At 40.7% G+C, this 18,486-nt stretch overlaps 1 protein-coding gene across 20 annotated transcripts in view; it reads right to left on the bottom strand.

Annotated features, from left to right (window-relative positions):
- Positions 1 to 1,586: 1,586 nt before the first annotated feature.
- Positions 1,587 to 18,486, bottom strand: part of Mbnl1 (muscleblind like splicing regulator 1) — a 179,736-nt gene continuing 162,836 nt past the window's right edge. For 12 of the 20 annotated variants that reach the window (XM_047563596.1, XM_047563595.1, XM_047563580.1 and 9 more), the window contains 5 exons: positions 17,707 to 17,860; positions 11,262 to 11,297; positions 10,482 to 10,576; positions 7,488 to 7,562; positions 1,587 to 4,977 (listed from right to left, as the gene is read on the bottom strand). In XM_047563596.1, coding sequence (XP_047419552.1) covers positions 7,506 to 7,562; positions 10,482 to 10,576; positions 11,262 to 11,297; positions 17,707 to 17,860 — 342 coding nt within the window. In that variant the 3' untranslated portion in view covers positions 1,587 to 4,977; positions 7,488 to 7,505. The other 8 variants (XM_047563583.1, XM_047563588.1, XM_047563584.1 and 5 more) reach the window with 5 other exon arrangements.

Raw genomic sequence — 18,486 nt, 5'->3', positions numbered from 1 at the left:
GAGAATAATGCAATCAGTCATAGAACCAAGATAATCTATAAATTGTATCAATTACAAATAATGCCTTTCTTTTTCTTACAGCAATCTTTAGGGAAAAGGCATCAATTTCCAAAGGAGCATGTACTGACTTTGACTAAACACCAAGTGATAAAATCAAAAGAAAGTGGTATTAAAAGATCAAATACGTATTTCTTCATGCTGGTGCTGTGGCCTCTACTGGCCTCACTAGGAATCGCAACGTGCACAGTGGGTATGGGCACCAGGTTTAACGTCAACCAGAGTTTTAATTTATTGCTTAATAAATCCAATCTCACAGACGCCCACCCACAGACTCGCAGTCATGGCCTGGCTCAGCTGGCGTTGTGCATAAACTCAAGGTCCTGGGTCAGGCACCATTATCTACCTCACCATGCAAAGTTTCTTAGAGTGCCTGATTTCCAGTGCCAGTCTGTGGAGAGCGGTGGTTTCCATCCTGGTCCCTGTGGCTGCGCTGTGCTGGGAACTTCCTGTGCAGAAGTGCAGGTCCAGGTGGCCCTGTTGCCATGGTGATAGTGACCTGAGGAGGCTGCATGTCAAGACACAGAGCTGCATCATTCGGGACCTTGGGCTCACACAGCAACTCCCAGGGATAGAGATCCTGAGCGTAAGGAGAGGACCCTGAAGTCTGCCCAGTCCTGTGTCCTGCAGATCGCCTGCTTTGCTGGAACTCTCCCACTGACCCCTTTTGATGAAACTGTCATGATGAATGTGCTGGACTAGCCTGGGTCACCGCTCCTCCATCAGAGGTCAGAGTCCCCCCGCCCACCTCTCTCTCTCTCTCTCTCCTCAATCCTCATCACCCCTCGCCAGTTTTTCTGCATTAATGGCTGTGGCATAGAGATGGGGCCACTGCACCGGTCAGTTGGGTCAGTCAGGCCAACAGCCTTTATTTAATAGAAAGACCCTGATCTGGAACTGGTTTTTTTTTATCTTGCAATTTTCTTCTCCACCACTTCAGTCAGCACTTAAAGCATCAGTGAAGAAGCGCACAAGAATTTTTCAGAAAACACCCTGGCATAGGGTGGCAACACATCCTAATTTGGATTCTCAGTATAAAGGGGAAATGGAATTGGCCAAATATGTATTGCATGCACGTATGAATATGTAACACCGGATCCCCCATTATGTACAGTTACAGTACACCAATAAAAATGTGGAAAACATAAAGTTGTTTTCGTAAATCAGGGGAAAAAAAGATTAGTAGTGAGAAAGAAGTAAATGCCTTAAAACCAGATAGTGGCCGGGCACAGTGGCACATGCCTGTAATCCCAGCAGCCTGGGAGGCTGAGGCAGGAGGATCTCAAGTTCAAAGCCAGCCTCAGCAACTAGGAGAGGCCCTCAGCGAGTCAGTGAGATCCTGTCTCAAAAATAATAACAGTAAAGGGTTGGGGATGTGGCTCAGTGGTTAAGCATCGCTGGGTTCAATCTCCAATACTAGACACTAAAAAAAAGATAATTAATTTACACACGCACATGTTGATAAGGAGGCACAAGCCTGAGGACATGAAATGCGCTGAAAGAATTTATCAATCTCAGATACACAAAGATACTTAAGAAAGAGAAGTTTTATTAGGGCAATTTCACTTTATTTTTCCATACAGCAAAGTCAACTACTGCAGTAATAATAAAATAAGCATAAAACAAATTGCAGCCCAAGACAAAATACATAATTTTAAGCAACTACAAGCAGAAAGTAAGTTGTGATTACATAATAGTAAAACCAAGCACATGTGTCCTTTCAGCAGATGAAGTGGCCGGTGGCCCTAAGTGCACATCACTGCCCGCCGTGCGGGGCGGGGCTTCAATTCACGAACAAGTGCCCATCATCACATTTGGCTTTTTTGAGTGCTTCTGAGTTGAAAATGAAAACCGTGAAATCGGAACTGTGTCTTACTTTTTCACCTGCTGAAAGAACAGGATCCTACAGCAATTAAAAACAATCACGTAACAACGATAGCTACGCTGTGCTGTTTGGTTTGCCTGTTTACGATTTAGATTCTGTGAAGGTCGATACTCGTTTTGAAGATTTCTTTTTGTGAACAATAAACCACTGAAATTGGCAGAAACTGATCTGAATGATGTAGGTCCTTAGTACAGTTCCTTCTCTTTTTGTCTGTTGAAGTTTTAAACATGCAGTAGTTTTGAGAAATGTGTGGAACATCTGATCCATGATTTCGCCGTAATGGTCGGAGTACCTGCTGTTTTTGGTAATGATCTTCAGGCAGATCTGGCCCGGTGGAGTTTTTGTCAGTCATGAGATCTCGGAAGGCTGGCACCTCTCCCCAGCTGAAAAGGTCCTGGCAAACTACAAGCTGTCCACAGAAAGCAAAGCGACACGTGAAGGGGTGGAGTGCTAACTCTGAGCCACTGTGCAAGCGATTCTGCTCAGTCTGTCATTTATTAGCCTTAACAAAACTCCTTGTAATTATAGACGTTTTTATTCAAAATAAGATCTTACTATTATACAGGTTTCTCTCTTTTGACTATATACAGAAGTGCAAAAAGTCAACCTTCTCTCCAGACGTCCCAGCATGCTCCACTGCAGCATAACCAACCCTCGAGAGTTTGCACACACTCTAATTCTCATTACGTAAACTTTGAGTATTTGGATTATCAACAAAAAGTCCCTTGTTCTATTTATTGATTATGCAGCTTATTTATAACAAGGCCTGATATTCAGGGATTTCAAAAATATTAAACAATACTTTAACATTTGAAATGGATACAGTAGAAAATAAATTTTATTCTAATATCTAGGATCTAGATCTTCTTATAATAACTAATTACAAACAAAATAAATCATCAAAATATTACTCAATTGTCTGCCAGGATTGTTGCGATAGCAACAACTTAACTTCTTACTTAGCAATGATTATATATTTATAAGATATCCATATAAAAGATCTTTGTTCTTTTAATGAAAACTAGACAAGAACTAACAATGACTGACATTCTTACACTGTAATATTAAATCAGTAAAATATAAATCATTTAGTTAACAATAATACGAATATTCATATGACACTACATGTAATTCAAAACTGAGTATGTTATGAAGGAAAAACTACTTTAATTTTTTTGTATTTTGAAAAATTCATTGGTAAAATCTAATAAAACAATAGTCTATAAACTGAAATGGTATTCAATTGTTAATAGAAAATGAAAATCTAATAAATGTAGGAAATGAAAAACTACATTTTAACAAGAAAAATAAGTAATATTCTCTAATGTCACTAACTACAATAACATGTGAAGTCACCATTACTCTCTTAACAGGATTGAAATTACATTGGTATGGGTTCCAACCCGTAATGTAATAATCTAAGGCTTTAATAGATGTACAGTACAATCAGTATAATCAACACATCAGTCTTATATTAGAAAGCATCTCTCTCAAGCATAAAAACTTGCAGTAACTTGGAAGTATGGAAAGTTCTAGAACTGAACTTTCACTTCTCCCATTCCATACTATAACTACCAGTGACCTGGCCCCTACTTCAGCAATTGCGAGGACTGCTGAACAGAGCAAAAATACCCTTTACTAGCTGCAACACCCAAACCACAAAAAAGGAATTCCTTTGGATGAATCCATTCTTAAAAACTGAATGCACATCTATTTTTTTTTTTAATTTTGTAAAAGGCTTTCTAAGGCTATAAGCAGTTAATCTGAACAAAACAAAACAAATCACATATAAAATTCACCCATGTACTTAACCCACCCGATTACTAGGTTAATTAAACATTTCCCATTTTCATATTTTGGTTTATCATGCATCTGATGACAGTGCTGCTTTCTTCTTTGTTTAGAGTCACTATTTTGAATGTGACTGTGATGAAGCATTTAAGCAAACGTGAAACCATTTTTGCAAAGCATTTATAGTCTTTTTGACTTTTGACAGAGGCTATAAATAGAAGCAAAAGAATTTCCTCAAACTTTTTTTTTTTGTTATTGTGTCTCAGAAATGGCATATCCCTTTTGAATAAAATGTTATACAGTATAGTATGCATAAATATTACACTACAATGCATTAAAATAATTTTATATATATCTATTATATATATCTCCAGTATGTGTGAGTTTATCTGTATTGAGTTTGTGTTGTGCTGTCTATTGTTACTGTAGTTAAATTGGCCATTTCTGAGACAGCTTTGGTTTCCAAAAAAAAAAAAAGAAAAAAGAAAACAAAAAAAAAAGAATGGTGCCCTTTGATTGATTAGTACTAGCAAATAAGCAACAAAACGTGGCTCTGAAAACATAACACTGAAGAAATAATACTCTAATTTGATGTACAGTCTATGGCACTTCATGAGAATCCTTAACAACATGGTACTTAAAGCCATGATGTGCTTTAAAATATACACAGTTGTGGTTTTGCTTGGCACATTCATCTCTGTCAGATCCCTCCCTCACCACGCCTTACAATCTATTACATTAAAAATATTACTCTTAAACAAAAATGACTGTGCATGCACGCTCTCATCTATAATGGCAATTTTAAATACAAGGTGCACCTTTGTTATTTGTAAACCTTGAAAGAAATAAACTTATTTTTTTAAAAAATTATATCTTGGTCTACAGACGTACCAATACATAATAGAATCATGGTTACACCATAGTCTGTCTTTTCAAGATGGCATGAATATATAGGAAACTAATTAGGTATGCATATTTTAATGCATAACTCTGTGCTAGAAAAGAAAGACAATGTTGTTCTTTTAGACAGGAATATCACCTCAGCACAAATATCAATTAAATGTACAAAGTGTATAGGCAGCAGTGTGCGGTGGATCCGTGTTGTCTTTTCTTCTGGTAACATGCAATATATGGATGTCTTGTGGCTGAGGGTTTGTGTGTGGCGCTTGACGGTATATACAATATGGCTAATGACCTCTCCTTTACTCTAACCAAGCACACTGTCTTTTCCTCTTTAGTATGATCTACAAGGAAAAAAAGAGATAATCTTCGTTAAAACAGATAACCACGCAGGCACTTCCCAACACATCTTTAACATGAAAATTCTATTTCATGATCACACACTATTCACGTGTATGTTATCAGAGCTTCAGGTACAAACACTTCACCAGTGCAAATGGATAATGTGTCCTTTATCTCCACATGAATGAAACGACATGGATAGTTAAAAAAAACTGGGGACTTTTCTCTAAAATTTGCTGAAAGTGCAGAAGACAGATGCAGAGCCAGGGAGCAGAGCACAGGAGAGCTCTTCCGGACAGCACCCTGCGGGGCCAAGTGTGAATTCACTTCCTCTGTAATGTGCAACAGGTTTCAAGAGCTGTTTGGGCTCCAAAATAAAATTTATCCAGTAGAGTAAGTTCTGTTAAACAAGAGCCACTCTATTTGCGTGCCCAATTCACATGGTATATGATAAAAAGAATGACTTTTTAGATCATTCAAAGTTGTAGTGATTTTTTTCCTCTAAAGCCAAGAAAAATGAAAAATCATTTTTTATGAATGAAGGAATAATTTCTGATGAATTGAGCTTTAAGAGATATTACAATATACCTGAGAGTTAAAAGTTTGAGTGTTTCCATGAATTTTATTCTGAATAGTGAAACTTTTTTTTTTCTTTCTTTTTAAAGATTATTTTCTGACAAGGTCTTGCTATGTCACCCAGACTGGCTTGAACCAGGGATCCTCTAGCCTCCATCTCCTGCACCACTGAGGTTACAGGTGTGTGCCATTCATTAAGGAGTCTTTATATAGTAAAAGTATTCTTAAGAATTTAACTTTGAATATGAAAGAAATCACATCAAAAACCTATTTAAACATTGCAAGTTCACATGAAAATACTTTTTAAATAGAGTAAGCTCCTACACCCCAGCAAACCCATTGGCTAATTATTGATGGATTTATGTTCGCTTATATCACTTATTTTCAGCCTTGTTTATTGCTAAGAGATAGAACATGGTGGCGTATACATGTCCCAAGCATAACCAGCTATCAAGGCTGAAAACAGATTTTTTCAGACAGGTAAACAGGAGAAATCTTCTAAGCCTACATACTACAAAGTAACGTGCTCATTCTAAAAATGGGACTGACTATTGTTTGGGACCATGAGCCTTCTTATCTGAACTGCTTTGCGGGAACTTAGGGAACAGACAAAACTAATTTCGCTCATTTGCCTGTGAAGACAGCATCTCCGGGAGGGAGTGCAGCTGGGAAGGAGCCTCTCCCTATCTTCCTGGCTCTCGGGCCTGCCCAGGCCTCTCTGCCTCTGGCTCTGGCTACGGGTGGTCAGCAGCAGGGGCTCCCCGCTGATTGTCAGCTACCCTCGCTTCTCTATCTCAACAGATTTGGTGTCTGGATTCATTTCTTTCTTGACTCTGTTGGAAAGAGCTGCTCCTTCATCTCTGCTCCAGGAGAAATCTGTTCAAATCTCTTATTTTAGTATATTATACAGAGATTATTTACAGCCTTATCTCCAGGCCGTGGTGACTTACACAAAGTAGCACCGAAAAACTCACTTGTAAATATGTTAATGACCAAAACAATGAAGGAAAGGAAGCCACAAAGAACCATCATCCATCTCTCACCCGCTTCCGTTCTGCATTGTGGCTTCTAAACGTGACTTATTTAAGTAGCAACACGCTCAGAAGTATGATAGATGGTCATTTAGAATGCCTGCATGCTCAATAAAATATCCCGTAAGAATGAAGAACAGGAGCCTGCGCCACTATGTAAGGTAACATTCCTGAGGGCAAAACAGAAGACTTCCAGACTGCTTTAGAGCAGTGACAGCATGCCCAGAACGGCAGGACCCCCAAGGTACCTCTTCTGAGGCCTCTGACTGCTCGTGGATGTGTCTCATAGATGAGCATGTCAGACCCACCACACCCTAAGGACCCTGTGGTGTGCTGATGTGTGGGATGAGGAGGGTACAGTCTCATCTAGGACTTGGCCAGGGAATGGGAAAAACAGTTAATGATGATCTCTGCTCCAGGCCAAATCCAGCCTCCTATCTATCCTGTTAAAAAGAGAAAAAACAAAAAACAAAAAAAACAAAAAAATGACTCCAAACTGACCTCTATTAGAACACAGCCACATCCAGGTTTCTTGCTCTGGTGGCAGTCAAATAGCTGCAACAAAGCTACAGGAACCAAGCAGCCCCAAATATTTGCTCTCTGGACCCTTTAGGAAAAGGTTTGCCCACTCCCGACCCACACCTTCAAATTACTTTTAAGTCACATTTTTTCCTTCACGCTTGTGCTCATTTCCAATACAAAATTAAAGAACTTATTATCCTATGGTATTTTGTATGGTTAGGTGATACTGACATACTTTAAATCTGTATGATAAAATTCTTTATAACCTACCTAAAATAAAGATGTGAGCTCTATATCCATATTTTCTCTGTGATTTTTAAAAGTTTTAAGTGCACTGAAAACCCACCGCGAATATGCAGCTGTACGTCATGTAATGCACTTACTGTTCAGTGGTGACGATTCTACATCTGGGTCACGTACTTGTGGCTAGTCAGATGTTCGGCAGATATTATGGGTATCTAGCGAATAAAAGATTATTTAATGAATGGTCCATGCAAGCAAGCCAACAACCAAGAGATGAAGACATCTTATTATTAACATTTTAAAGAAAAGTGAGATTCAGCTGTGAGGTGACAGTCCTCATCTGGTCAACACAGCAGTAAGTTAATGTGAACTCAAATGCCAGAGTAGCAACTCGATTTGTCTTTTTAATTTTTGTGTTAAATACTATTTCTATCAATGTTACCAGTTTTTAGGAAGTAAGAGAAGTAAAACTACCAAAAATTCATGCAGAGCAGTAATCGAAAGAAGCCCTTTTTGTTGGCCTACACACACACACACTCACCCCTGTGGTTTCGGTTATTGAGTAATAAAACAGAAATCAGGGTAGGAAAAGACTTGCCTATTTTTGTGCAACCAAATTTCTCTCGTTTTCATTCAAATTAGGGTGTGTAGCTTTTTTTTCCCCAATTAGTGATACCAGGTAAGAATCATAAAGGAGGGTATCAAAAAAACTAGGAGCCCAGGCTGGCCTCAGAGCCATCTCTGAATCTTGATTGCACGTCTTACTGTATGTTAAACAGGCAAGAGAATTGGAGAGCGTCAGAGAAATACAAAAAGGAACAGTACAGGGGCTGCTTATTTCAGTAGTCCCAAAAGCTCCGAATTTGCGACTTGATTTTCTCCCAACCCCAAATTCAGGGCTGGGAGCCGGGAGAGGCAGTCCCAGACGGAGGCTGTCCCGAGGCTGGGAGCTTGGGTTCTGACACTCAGGATTCGTCTCCTGGCTGTGTGACCTCGTGCAAAGCATCTAATTACTCTAAGCTTAAGTTTCTTCTGTAAGATGGCACGTCCCATTTCAGCAGGGTCCATGGGAGAATAATGAAATCACATACGTGAAGGCAGTATTCGTTGTTTCGATTTAGACATCCTAAGCTACTTCGCCATACTACAACCCACAGTCTGGAGTGCATATTAATCTGTCCCTATTTTATTTCCATTTCTCAGCTGACATTTTTACACAATTTTACAGCATTGGCAAATGGCACGAAAATGTGCTCCAAGCATAATGAAGCTTCTCATACCATTTTTCCTGCTGCTGCAGGACAGGATGTTGCACCCAACAGTGTAGAAGCATCAAGGATGGGGCTGTCGAAACATACCAAGGACCTTCAACACCAATCGATGCAGATGAAGGGCCAGCTATAAACTTCTGCATGCATGCAGGCTGCAGTTTGTGGCATCAGCTATTTCCAGCATTGCTAATGTACTGTAGGCATATACATATGTATGTATATGTAGATATCATATATGTGTGTATATATATATATCCATTCCCTTTTCTTTTGTTTGGTTGTAAAATAGTATGAAGACCCGAGATTATGCATGAAATGGTCACAGCACAATGCAAAAAGTAAAGTGTCCCCTACAACCCAGGTGGCCAAAGGCATGTTGGAATTTGCTTTGCTATAGTTCTGCTTACACCAGCAATTCTGTAGTCACACGTGGTACACAGGCGAGAGGTCAGCATCACTGATCTGTACCTGAGTGGACGGCATCGAATCCATTAAGACACCACGGCCAAACATCGCTCACTAAACTGCCACACGTGCACGGGCCAGCATTCTTGTAAATGAGTCTGATGTGTTAGCGTAAATCCAGGGCTATGTTGACAGGCTTCTGAAAAACTAATGATTCTTTGCCAAGAAATGTTCAAAGTTTGTCTGAAATTTTAAATGAATCCATTTTGGCACTATGCTTTTCAAAGTTTTTAATGGCCATACTAAAAGCTGTGAGTTCATCAATTTTATAGGATGTGTTGCAGGGTAAGGGTGGCTCCTCACAGCAGTGACCACAGATGCAGAGCTCCTAATTGGTCTCTCTTCCCAAGGGGCGACCTGTGGAATCTCAACTGGCACTGGTCCTTCTGAGGCTTAGCTGGTGCCATTTAACCCCAGTGGCTGGGTTATCTGAAGTTGGGTTCAGCTCTTTCCATATACTCCCAATGTCACTGAGTCTTTCAGCACCAACATTCTACATATTCAAAACTCAAAACTTACTTTACAATGTGACTTTAATTCAACCAGTAATTTCTAGAACATGTTTTTAAACAGGCTTTGGAAATACTGGTGGAATCAGTGTCAGGTTTTGAATTTCAAATGTTCTAAATCATTTTATTTTAAATAGTCACTCTTGTACATAATAACAGTTAAATTTCTTAAGCAGATTCCTTTTACTTAAAAGTATCTTGCATAACTCCTGCCCTACAAACTTGTATGGAACACAGACTGTCAGTTTACCATACTTGATTTCTTTTTTCCTTCATACATCTCCAGCGTTTATGCAGAGTAATTACAGAAATAACGGCACTTAAGCTTTTTTCTTTTTCTTAACACAAGAGAATCACAGCTTAGAGAAGCTGTAATCAAACTTAAGTAATTTTGAATATGCGATGTGCTGGTCAAACAAATCAAATTATAATAATTTCATATCAAACTATTTACAAGAGCGGTCATCTGTGGCACATGCAGTACACTGAAGTACCTTCCGTTTTGTAAGAATTTAGTTAACAACTGAGGACTGAATATACCAAATGTTTTTCCAAAAAGAAAATTCTTAAAATTGGCTTCACTTTTGACTGGTCAACATGCCTGCACAATCGGCTGAGACCAAATGAGAATTGCTTGTGTAAATACCATTTTAGTAGCTTCAGAAACGGAGCTGCGACAACTTTGGAGCACTTATAAATGGCATAAAAGCATTCTGCTGCTCGTCATAGAGAGAATGTGTAGGCCAACAAGAGGTATCTCTGAAACCCCATGCTCCTTCAAGCACCCTCCACAGCCCTCCCGCACACGGCAAGAGGGTGTGCGCAAAGGCTGGTGGACCGAGCCCTGTCAGAGTTGGTTTTTAAGAAACAAAGCTGTAAATTAGCAAACCTGGTTGGCTGTGGCTGTTGCAGCGAAGGGAACACTTGTGGCAGATGTTGTTGCTGCGGACACAGTGGCTGGCGTAGCACCGTGCACCATGGGAACTTTCGGAGGGAAAATCATATAAGCAAACATACAGAAGAGTGTAGCGATATGGAAACCATGGCAACATGGAGGAGGTCATTGGGCATGGTATTTATCATAGCAAGAAGCCATGTGACAGGACATCATCACCAGCGAGTGACATGCAACCACAGCGCAAAGCAGGACAACATTCCAAGGAGAGAAGGGGAGGGGGACGGAAGAGAAAAAAAAGGGGAAAAAAAGCTTGTTACCATCAAATCAAGAAAATTGACACAAACAGGCTTAATTTGCTAAGTCAAAAACAAGAATTTTATATAGTGTTCAATAGACATTCAAAATCTAAGTCAAAATACAGGTATTTACTTCATATATGCAGTTATCCGTTTGAGTAAAAGTCTTATTTTCATTATTTACTATTACAAAAATATACATTTCATTACTTTTATAAGATTTTTTTTTTTTTTTTACACACCAGAACTCATAGTCCAATCAAAATCCACTAAAGGTGACTCAAGGAAACTGTCGTGTGTAAAGAAAACATTGATGTGAGTCCATGTCAATTAAATAGAAATGGCATTTAATTGACAGGTGTTAGTAAAAGGGAATGGACTTGCCCAATAGGTAAAGTTAAATTGGCAGTGGATTTTGAGGGGCTGTGAGGGCACCACAGGTTTAAGATAATCAAGAAACAAAGCTGGCACCTACCAACACTTGTAGCGGGTGTCATGCACAATATTGAGCCTGCCCATCATGCATTGCAACAGGAAGGTGGATTTGAAAAGGGAAAAGAATTAAGACATCCCATCACACGTGTCATTAGGAAATCCATTTGAACAAAGAAGAAAAACTGTTATTATGGGACAGTGGCATGTAACTGTCAGCACAATCAAATCACACAACAGCACAGTGCTCAATCAGAACTAGTCTCCAGGGAAGAATAAAGGCCAGTTAACTGTGTGCCAGGACACTTTGTTTCTCTTAATTACCACCTAGAAATAAAGTATTTTGGAAAAACTTAAACCTGCTTAATTCTTTTTAAAATAATATTTTAATTGGCTTTGCTTGAATCTGGTTCCTAGCCATCTGGCTGTTTGCTATTTCTGACTCTGACATATGAATATATTGACGTTTTCTTTAGATCGAACACATGCTAAATAATTCGAGGTATTATGTATTACTAAAATGCTAAATATTAATGCACAAAAACTGACTGAACAATGTAACAAGACCAAAACATTCACTTTAATTCCCTGAGCTTTTCCCCTCTGTCCACTGACGCAGCAACCACACAGACCCACAGGGGCTACGATCATCCTACAGAAATCTTATTTGGAGGGATAGCAAGCAATCAATTATACATAAAAAGAAAGCGAAACTTCTTTATTGCCTTACTTTGGAATTAAAATGTAGAAAAAGCACTAACGGAGGGAAGGGGATTTATTTTAAGTCTCCAATGGAGTCTCCAATGGGTTTCCTTGGTAGGTGTCTGGGAAAAGAACCTGGATTTCACTGCTGGTTTAGAGCCTGATCAAGACTTCTTGGAGTAGTCAATGTTTTACAAAATTCCACACATAAGAAATTGCTAATTAGACTTCAACAGACCCCTGAACGGGAGATAATGAAGATGCATGCATCACATATAGGGTGTCAGCACTGATGTTCACAATTGTTTGACCATGGTAAGTAAAAATAAATGCTCCACGTATAGCTCCTGTTCTTTCTGACATATAAATATTGAAAATCTATTTATTTTTACCAAGAGCAGGGCACTTTCCCATATGGAGATCTACTGTTCTTTCTGTGAGATTATTTTAGATTTCTAGGCTTCAAAATATCAAATGATTTTATATTTCTATCTAAATCTTGGCACATCCTGTTTAAATACTAGCAGCATCTGGGATGAACATTTGTCAGAGAAAAAATCTGCCAACTGAGCTTTGTGAGAGGTGGCCTTATAAAACAAAGCTGCCGCTGAGAGCCAGCTGAAGTGGGGACACTTAACTGGCCCTCCTGTTCCAGCTGCAATTAGTCTATGTTCACAATTAGACGGTGGCCACAGGATCAGTGATCAGGCCCAGGATGGTGGAGGGTAGCACCCCTTCAGGAGGAGTACCGTGATAGAGCAGGTACTCTTTAAGACATGGGACGACCCTGGTGTTTGCTACTACTACTGAGTCCCAGACTTGTGAAAGGCAACGGAGACAAGCCAATAACAAGAATGAAGGTGATCAGAAACAGGAGAGCAAGCAAAACTGAATACCAGGTCTAGCTTTTGTGAAACCCTCTTCCCCTAGTGGTAGGGCAGGAGGACTGGGAAAGAAAAGCTGAAGGGAAGAGTAACCTGGTATTTAAGGAATCCTAAAGCCAGTTTAATCCGGTGCAGGTTGGCCCTTCTAAACTGACCGTTTACCGCTATGCTGCAATCTGCCTGTGTATCCCACCCTGCGTGAGTAAGTCTGCCCATGGAAAGGAGGTGACCTTCCACCATCTCGCTAGAACCTAGAGTGTTCCACTTTCATTTGACTGTCTTCCTCATTACCATTAAAACCAGTGCACACAGTTCTGAGGGGAATTTGCAGCAAATAAACATAAGGCAGCAATGAAAATACTAGCCAGGGTGCAAAAAACTCACAGATATGGAGACATAATGCTGTAGGACCCACTTACCATGAGCAAAAAGCATTTTGGAAATGACCATAATATTCATCTTTACTTCAAATGGTTTCATTTACTAATAAAGATGCACTATAATAGCCAATTTAAGTTTTTTCCTTGCTTTTCAGTACAAGGCAAAATTTAAGTGAATGTATTTATCAATCTCCAATTTCCTCTACAAAGATCTTTGTGCAGCAGAATGGTGTGTTTCTGTGGAATGTGCTGTTTTAGTTACACAATTTTTTAAATTATATTTTTAATTGATGTGTGTGAAGATGCAGGAAAAACAACAGCATGCTAATTTAAAATGGAATGTATGCACAGTTAAAAGTACTTTAAGGAGAAAAGAAAGAAGTAGAAGAAAGAAAAAGAACTGTAACAGGGCTTTGCTGGGAAGCTGAAATTTCCGTGTAATAATTCAGGCCTCTTTAGGTTTATTGTGAGAATCATGAAGCTGACTTAAGATCTCCTAAAATTAATGCATATCATTTTAGGAGTAAAAACTCACAGCCAATTGAATTATCAAGACTGAGTTATCCAAAGTAAGCAGCACCTTCTACTTTTTATTATAAACTTTTATTGATTATATAATTATGTAATTATAAATAATTGTATTTACATTTACTAATTATAATAAAAGCAACAAGCTGGAAATCTTTGCCTTGTCTTTTATCTCCCCACCACTCCACCTCCCCACCACCTAAGGAAGTTCCCTGGCCTTCTGGGTTCCTATTTCTAGTAGTGGTAACATGAGCCACAGCCCACGCTGACGGAGGGACGTGTGGTCAGGGACAGAGAAGACAGGTGTGCTTCTGAGACAGCAGGCAGGCAGAGATGGCACTGGGGGGCGGAGAACACGGATGTCCTCAAGGCTCTAAGGGGGCCAGGGCAGTGTGCGTGTGCAGGAAGCCCATGCTCTCACTACAGCCTGCGAGGGGCAGGTCCTGAAGGGCAGGGGCTGGGGCCTGGCAGGCTCAGACCTGGGACCTGTCTTAGAGAGCTCTGGCCGCCTGCACTGAGAGCATCAGCGGGGAGCCCTGGTGGCTGAAGAATGGAAAGGGGGGCCAGCTGATGTCAGGGGACTGCACAGGTCCACCCTGGGACCAGGAGCAAGGAGGACGGACATCGGAGAGGAGGCCTGAGATGCCTGTTACTCCCCAGGAAGACAACCTGGAGTTGAGAGTTGCACTGGATTTAAATTCAAGAAAAAGAAACCATGTAAATAAAACGATATTTCTGACATACTCTCATTATAGGGTGAAATTAAATTCATACCTACATCAGAAGTAGGCCCTAGATTATGCACAAACTGTATCAATAATCAATTGAGTCCTAAAGGGTGAACACTTCAAAAAAAGAGCAGTATACACTTAAAATTGAAAAAAAAAATTCAATGTGAATTTCATATAATATTTATCTTTAAATAAAATGGAGGATGTGAGACATTATGCAAGGATTTAGGTGAGTAGTAAGAGCTGGTCCCCTTCTCCTGAGTCATTCTGTATGTACTTCTGTAATAAGCAAACTGCTGGGCCTCTGTTGGCCCTGGACAGCTCACTGTTAAACCTGGAGTGTTACGGCCATCTTTTGAGGTTGCTGGCAGGAAAAAACGAGATAATGTAGGTGAAGCATGGAGCACAGGCGACTCAGTGTGACCACAAAATAGGAGTGTCCTTGAAAAAGGTGAGAAGCAGCCAGGAGTGCGGGCGTGCGGAGCATCTGCGCCTCCCACAGGATTCACACTGAGACTCTCTCTGAACATGTCTGCGTCCTAGACCTTCCCCTAGAGCTGCGAGTGGACGTGGACACACGGCATGGCAAGGCGTAAGATCAGGGTCTGCTGACTGAATGAAGGGAAAGATGGAGGGAAGGCCAAAGAGAGGAGAGGGAAAGGGAGCTGGGACTGAAGGAGCGATGGAAGAGCAGACGGATGGAGGGATGGACAGCAGGGATGCCTGTATGCCCGGGGCTTAGCTGGGCAGATGCTACCGAGACCTCCTCTGTTCTTAAAAGTCATGGTACGTGGTCATTTCTTAGTCACCTGGTTGGACTGACACTGCACCATGACGGTCTGCCAGCAACCTCCCTGTGTGCAGTCACCTGCCGTGAGGACTTAGCAGCCCTGCTTCATGCTACTGGGATGAAATACACTGATCTCCCGTTACTGTTGACTCAGCCCTCCCTCGGGCGGGCTGCTGCCTGCCGGTCTCGGGTTACGCTGTCCTTTCTGACTGACACAGAGCTCTGGCAGAATAAGGGTGCGCTGCCCACGTTGAACTCACTCAGGCACACTTGTCAGAGCGAAAGCATTTTTAAAGACTCACAAAGGCAGCTACCTACTTCCAGTTATGTGAGTAATAAAGAGGTTAACCTGAAGCTTTAGCACTTTAAAACTTGGTTGCAAATAAATGCTATTTTATATTACTCTGGAAACAGTTTTATATTAATTATAAACTTTAACTACAAACATCCAGAACTCACTATCCCTGATACAAAATACATCATAAATGAAAAGTATAACTCCATCCTAATTTCTCAAGATACTGTAGCACATTTTATTTCAATTAGCAATGCTTAACTTTCAAGAACCGAGGGATGTTCGAATTCTGGTTTATGAATGTGTTTGCTGTTTTCCCTGCCTTGACCCTTTCTTTTTTTTATATTTTTTTTTTAGTTGTTGATGGACCTTTATTTTATTCATTCATTTATATGCAGTGCTGAGGATCGAACCCAGCGCCTCACGCAAGCTAGTGGTAGGTGAGTGCCCTACCACTGAGCCCCAGCCCCAGCCCTGACCTGACCCTTTCCTAACATCTCTCTGTACCTTACCTTGCTCTATCCACAGGCTAACAAGGGAGACACTGATGTCATAATCTAGGGTCACACGTCTCACACTCTGATGGCTCCGCTCAGAAGAGCACCAGCTGAATGCTGTTGCAGAAACTAAGGCAGAACTCGTCTGAGGAGACAGGTTCTTTCAGTTCCCTTTAAATAACATATGGAAGAAGATAAATTTGTTTTCATTTTTAGATTTTAAATAGGGAAACTGTCATTTCTAATGATAATGTTTTATTCTGTGAAGTAAACTGACAAATTAAAAGTTGCTTCAAAGAGATTATGTGACAGTCACCTACAATCCCTTCAGACTTTGTTGAGTGATCTGAGTTCATAAAATTTGATGGATTGTTTGTTGGAAACAGCAAAAATCTAGGGACAGAGAAACTTATCAAGAAGCAAGAAGATTAATTTCTAGAAGTGTCCAAAAACTATATACGTTGCAACAAAGGCATAAAATGTGAATTTTCCCTCAGAATATGACAAATATGCTATAAACCAAATTTGTTTTCTTTCTATTTAATAGGGAAAAACTGCAACTGAATAGATGCTATTTCATGAGTATAAATATCATTTTGTTCATTGTGCAGGGGACACAATATTCTAGCTAACTGACTCTTACTACAGGTGGACTGCCAGTTTTCAAAGATGTGCTATATAAAAGTTGTGCTAACCAGTAAAAGTTAACGTGAGTACATTCTTTTGGTAGCAAATGAAAAACAAAGTTTGGCATTCTCTCCTAGCATTATAAACCCAACACACTGCCAATATGGTAGAAGGGACTGAATCTTTGACATAAACACCTGGGCACTGATTAAATCAGTAAAATTATTTTATTGATTAAAATCTCTAAGGCTTGTGGTATTTTTTAAAGTAAAGGTTAAGAAGTAAAGAGGAAAATCAGATTTGGAGTGCTTGTCTGGTTAACCTGCAGATTACAGAGTTTAGTATGAATCCTCTGAAATGAACCCTGAGTGTGTGAAAGCGGCAAACTCCCCCGTGTGTAGATGAGCTGCTAGCCTGTGTTTCCAGCCCTTGGTCCGTGTGAATGGCTGCAGAGTGTGTCTGTGAGAGAAGCAGGAGGTGAACTGGAATCACACCTCTACACCACAATAATAAATCAATGCTGCTGTCACATGGGGCTCTCCCCATGACAGCTTGTGAGCAATGATGACTTTGAGCAGGGTACCCATTGGTACTAAGAAAAGCATGTTTTTGGAGCTCTGAAACACATGATCGGTTTTTCTATTGCCCACTTTGAAAACAAAAATGCTGAAAAATGATCAAAATGAATCATTTCATATTATTCAAATGAACTCCTACGGAATCATGAAGGCAAAGGGGTCTTACAGCAGAGAAGTATCATAAAATAGCTTGACAGACATACGACAGGGTCGAGGGAGGAGAAAAAAGAGAAGAGAACCATATTTCAATTCCAAATAACACAAACAGATATATAAAACAACACTGATCCTGACTGCAGGTTCCACGAAGCTAACGCTCTTGGATTTAGGGGAAATCCTGAGACTGTGTGGCTAGTTTCCACTGCTGACCGCCTTACCGTACCCCTTGTCTGGGATGGGGAGACAGGTGGGGCGGGCTCCCTGATCTAGCGCTGGGTCTGCGGGTCCGCAGTGCACCTGCCCCGGGGCCCCCTTACCTGGCGGGAGGAACGCCGTGTGCTGCTGTAACTGCATGTTGGCCAGAGCCTGTTGGTACTGGAAAATGCCAGTGTTAAAGACTGCGGTGGCACCGTTGGTTTTTTCAAGAGCAGGCCTCTTTGGTAATGGGGGAAGAACAGCTTGAGGAATTCCCTGTTTAGTGAATGAGTATAAAAAACAAATACCAGTAAAAAGAGAAAAAGAAAAAAGAAAAATCAGTCGAAGGCTAAACTTGTTAGGAAGCCTGAGCAAGCACACAGCAGAGCACTTAACTACCCAGGGGAGTCCAATAAACAAACAAAATCAAAGATAAAAAAAAGCAAGATAAAAGCTTTCGAGGAAGCATTATTTTTGCCCACAACAAACCCCACCAGTAGGACAGCACGTGTTACGGTGTGTTAAGATTTAACGTCCCATAATGCTTCAGGCTTTCAGGGAGAAGCCACTGACTCGGGAGAAGAAGCCAGCGGTACTGCGAGCTCCGTGAGGGCCGACAGGTACAAGCGATGTTAAGAGTTAATTGTGCAGAGTGACTGCAACAGGAAGTACCACGGCCGCCGCTCCTCCCCTGACTCCACATGCAGATGTCCCAGAACATGCAACTGCTTCCCTTCCACGCTGAACTAGGAGTACTAAAGTAGCTAAGGCTATGGCCTGAGCCATGCTACCCCAACAGGACATAAGTCTACGGTCAAGGACACACTCTAACGTCCTGCCAGCATCTCATCAGAACATGTACAATGGCCTCAACGGGATGTGGGCGGCTGCGGGCCTCTCTG

This window comes from Sciurus carolinensis, chromosome 9 (genome assembly GCF_902686445.1).
Source record: "Sciurus carolinensis chromosome 9, mSciCar1.2, whole genome shotgun sequence".
In the NCBI taxonomy this organism is placed as follows: Eukaryota; Metazoa; Chordata; class Mammalia; order Rodentia; family Sciuridae; genus Sciurus; species Sciurus carolinensis.
The sequence above is the reverse complement of the archived record's forward strand: the minus strand, read 5'-3'. Positions and strand labels throughout refer to the sequence as shown.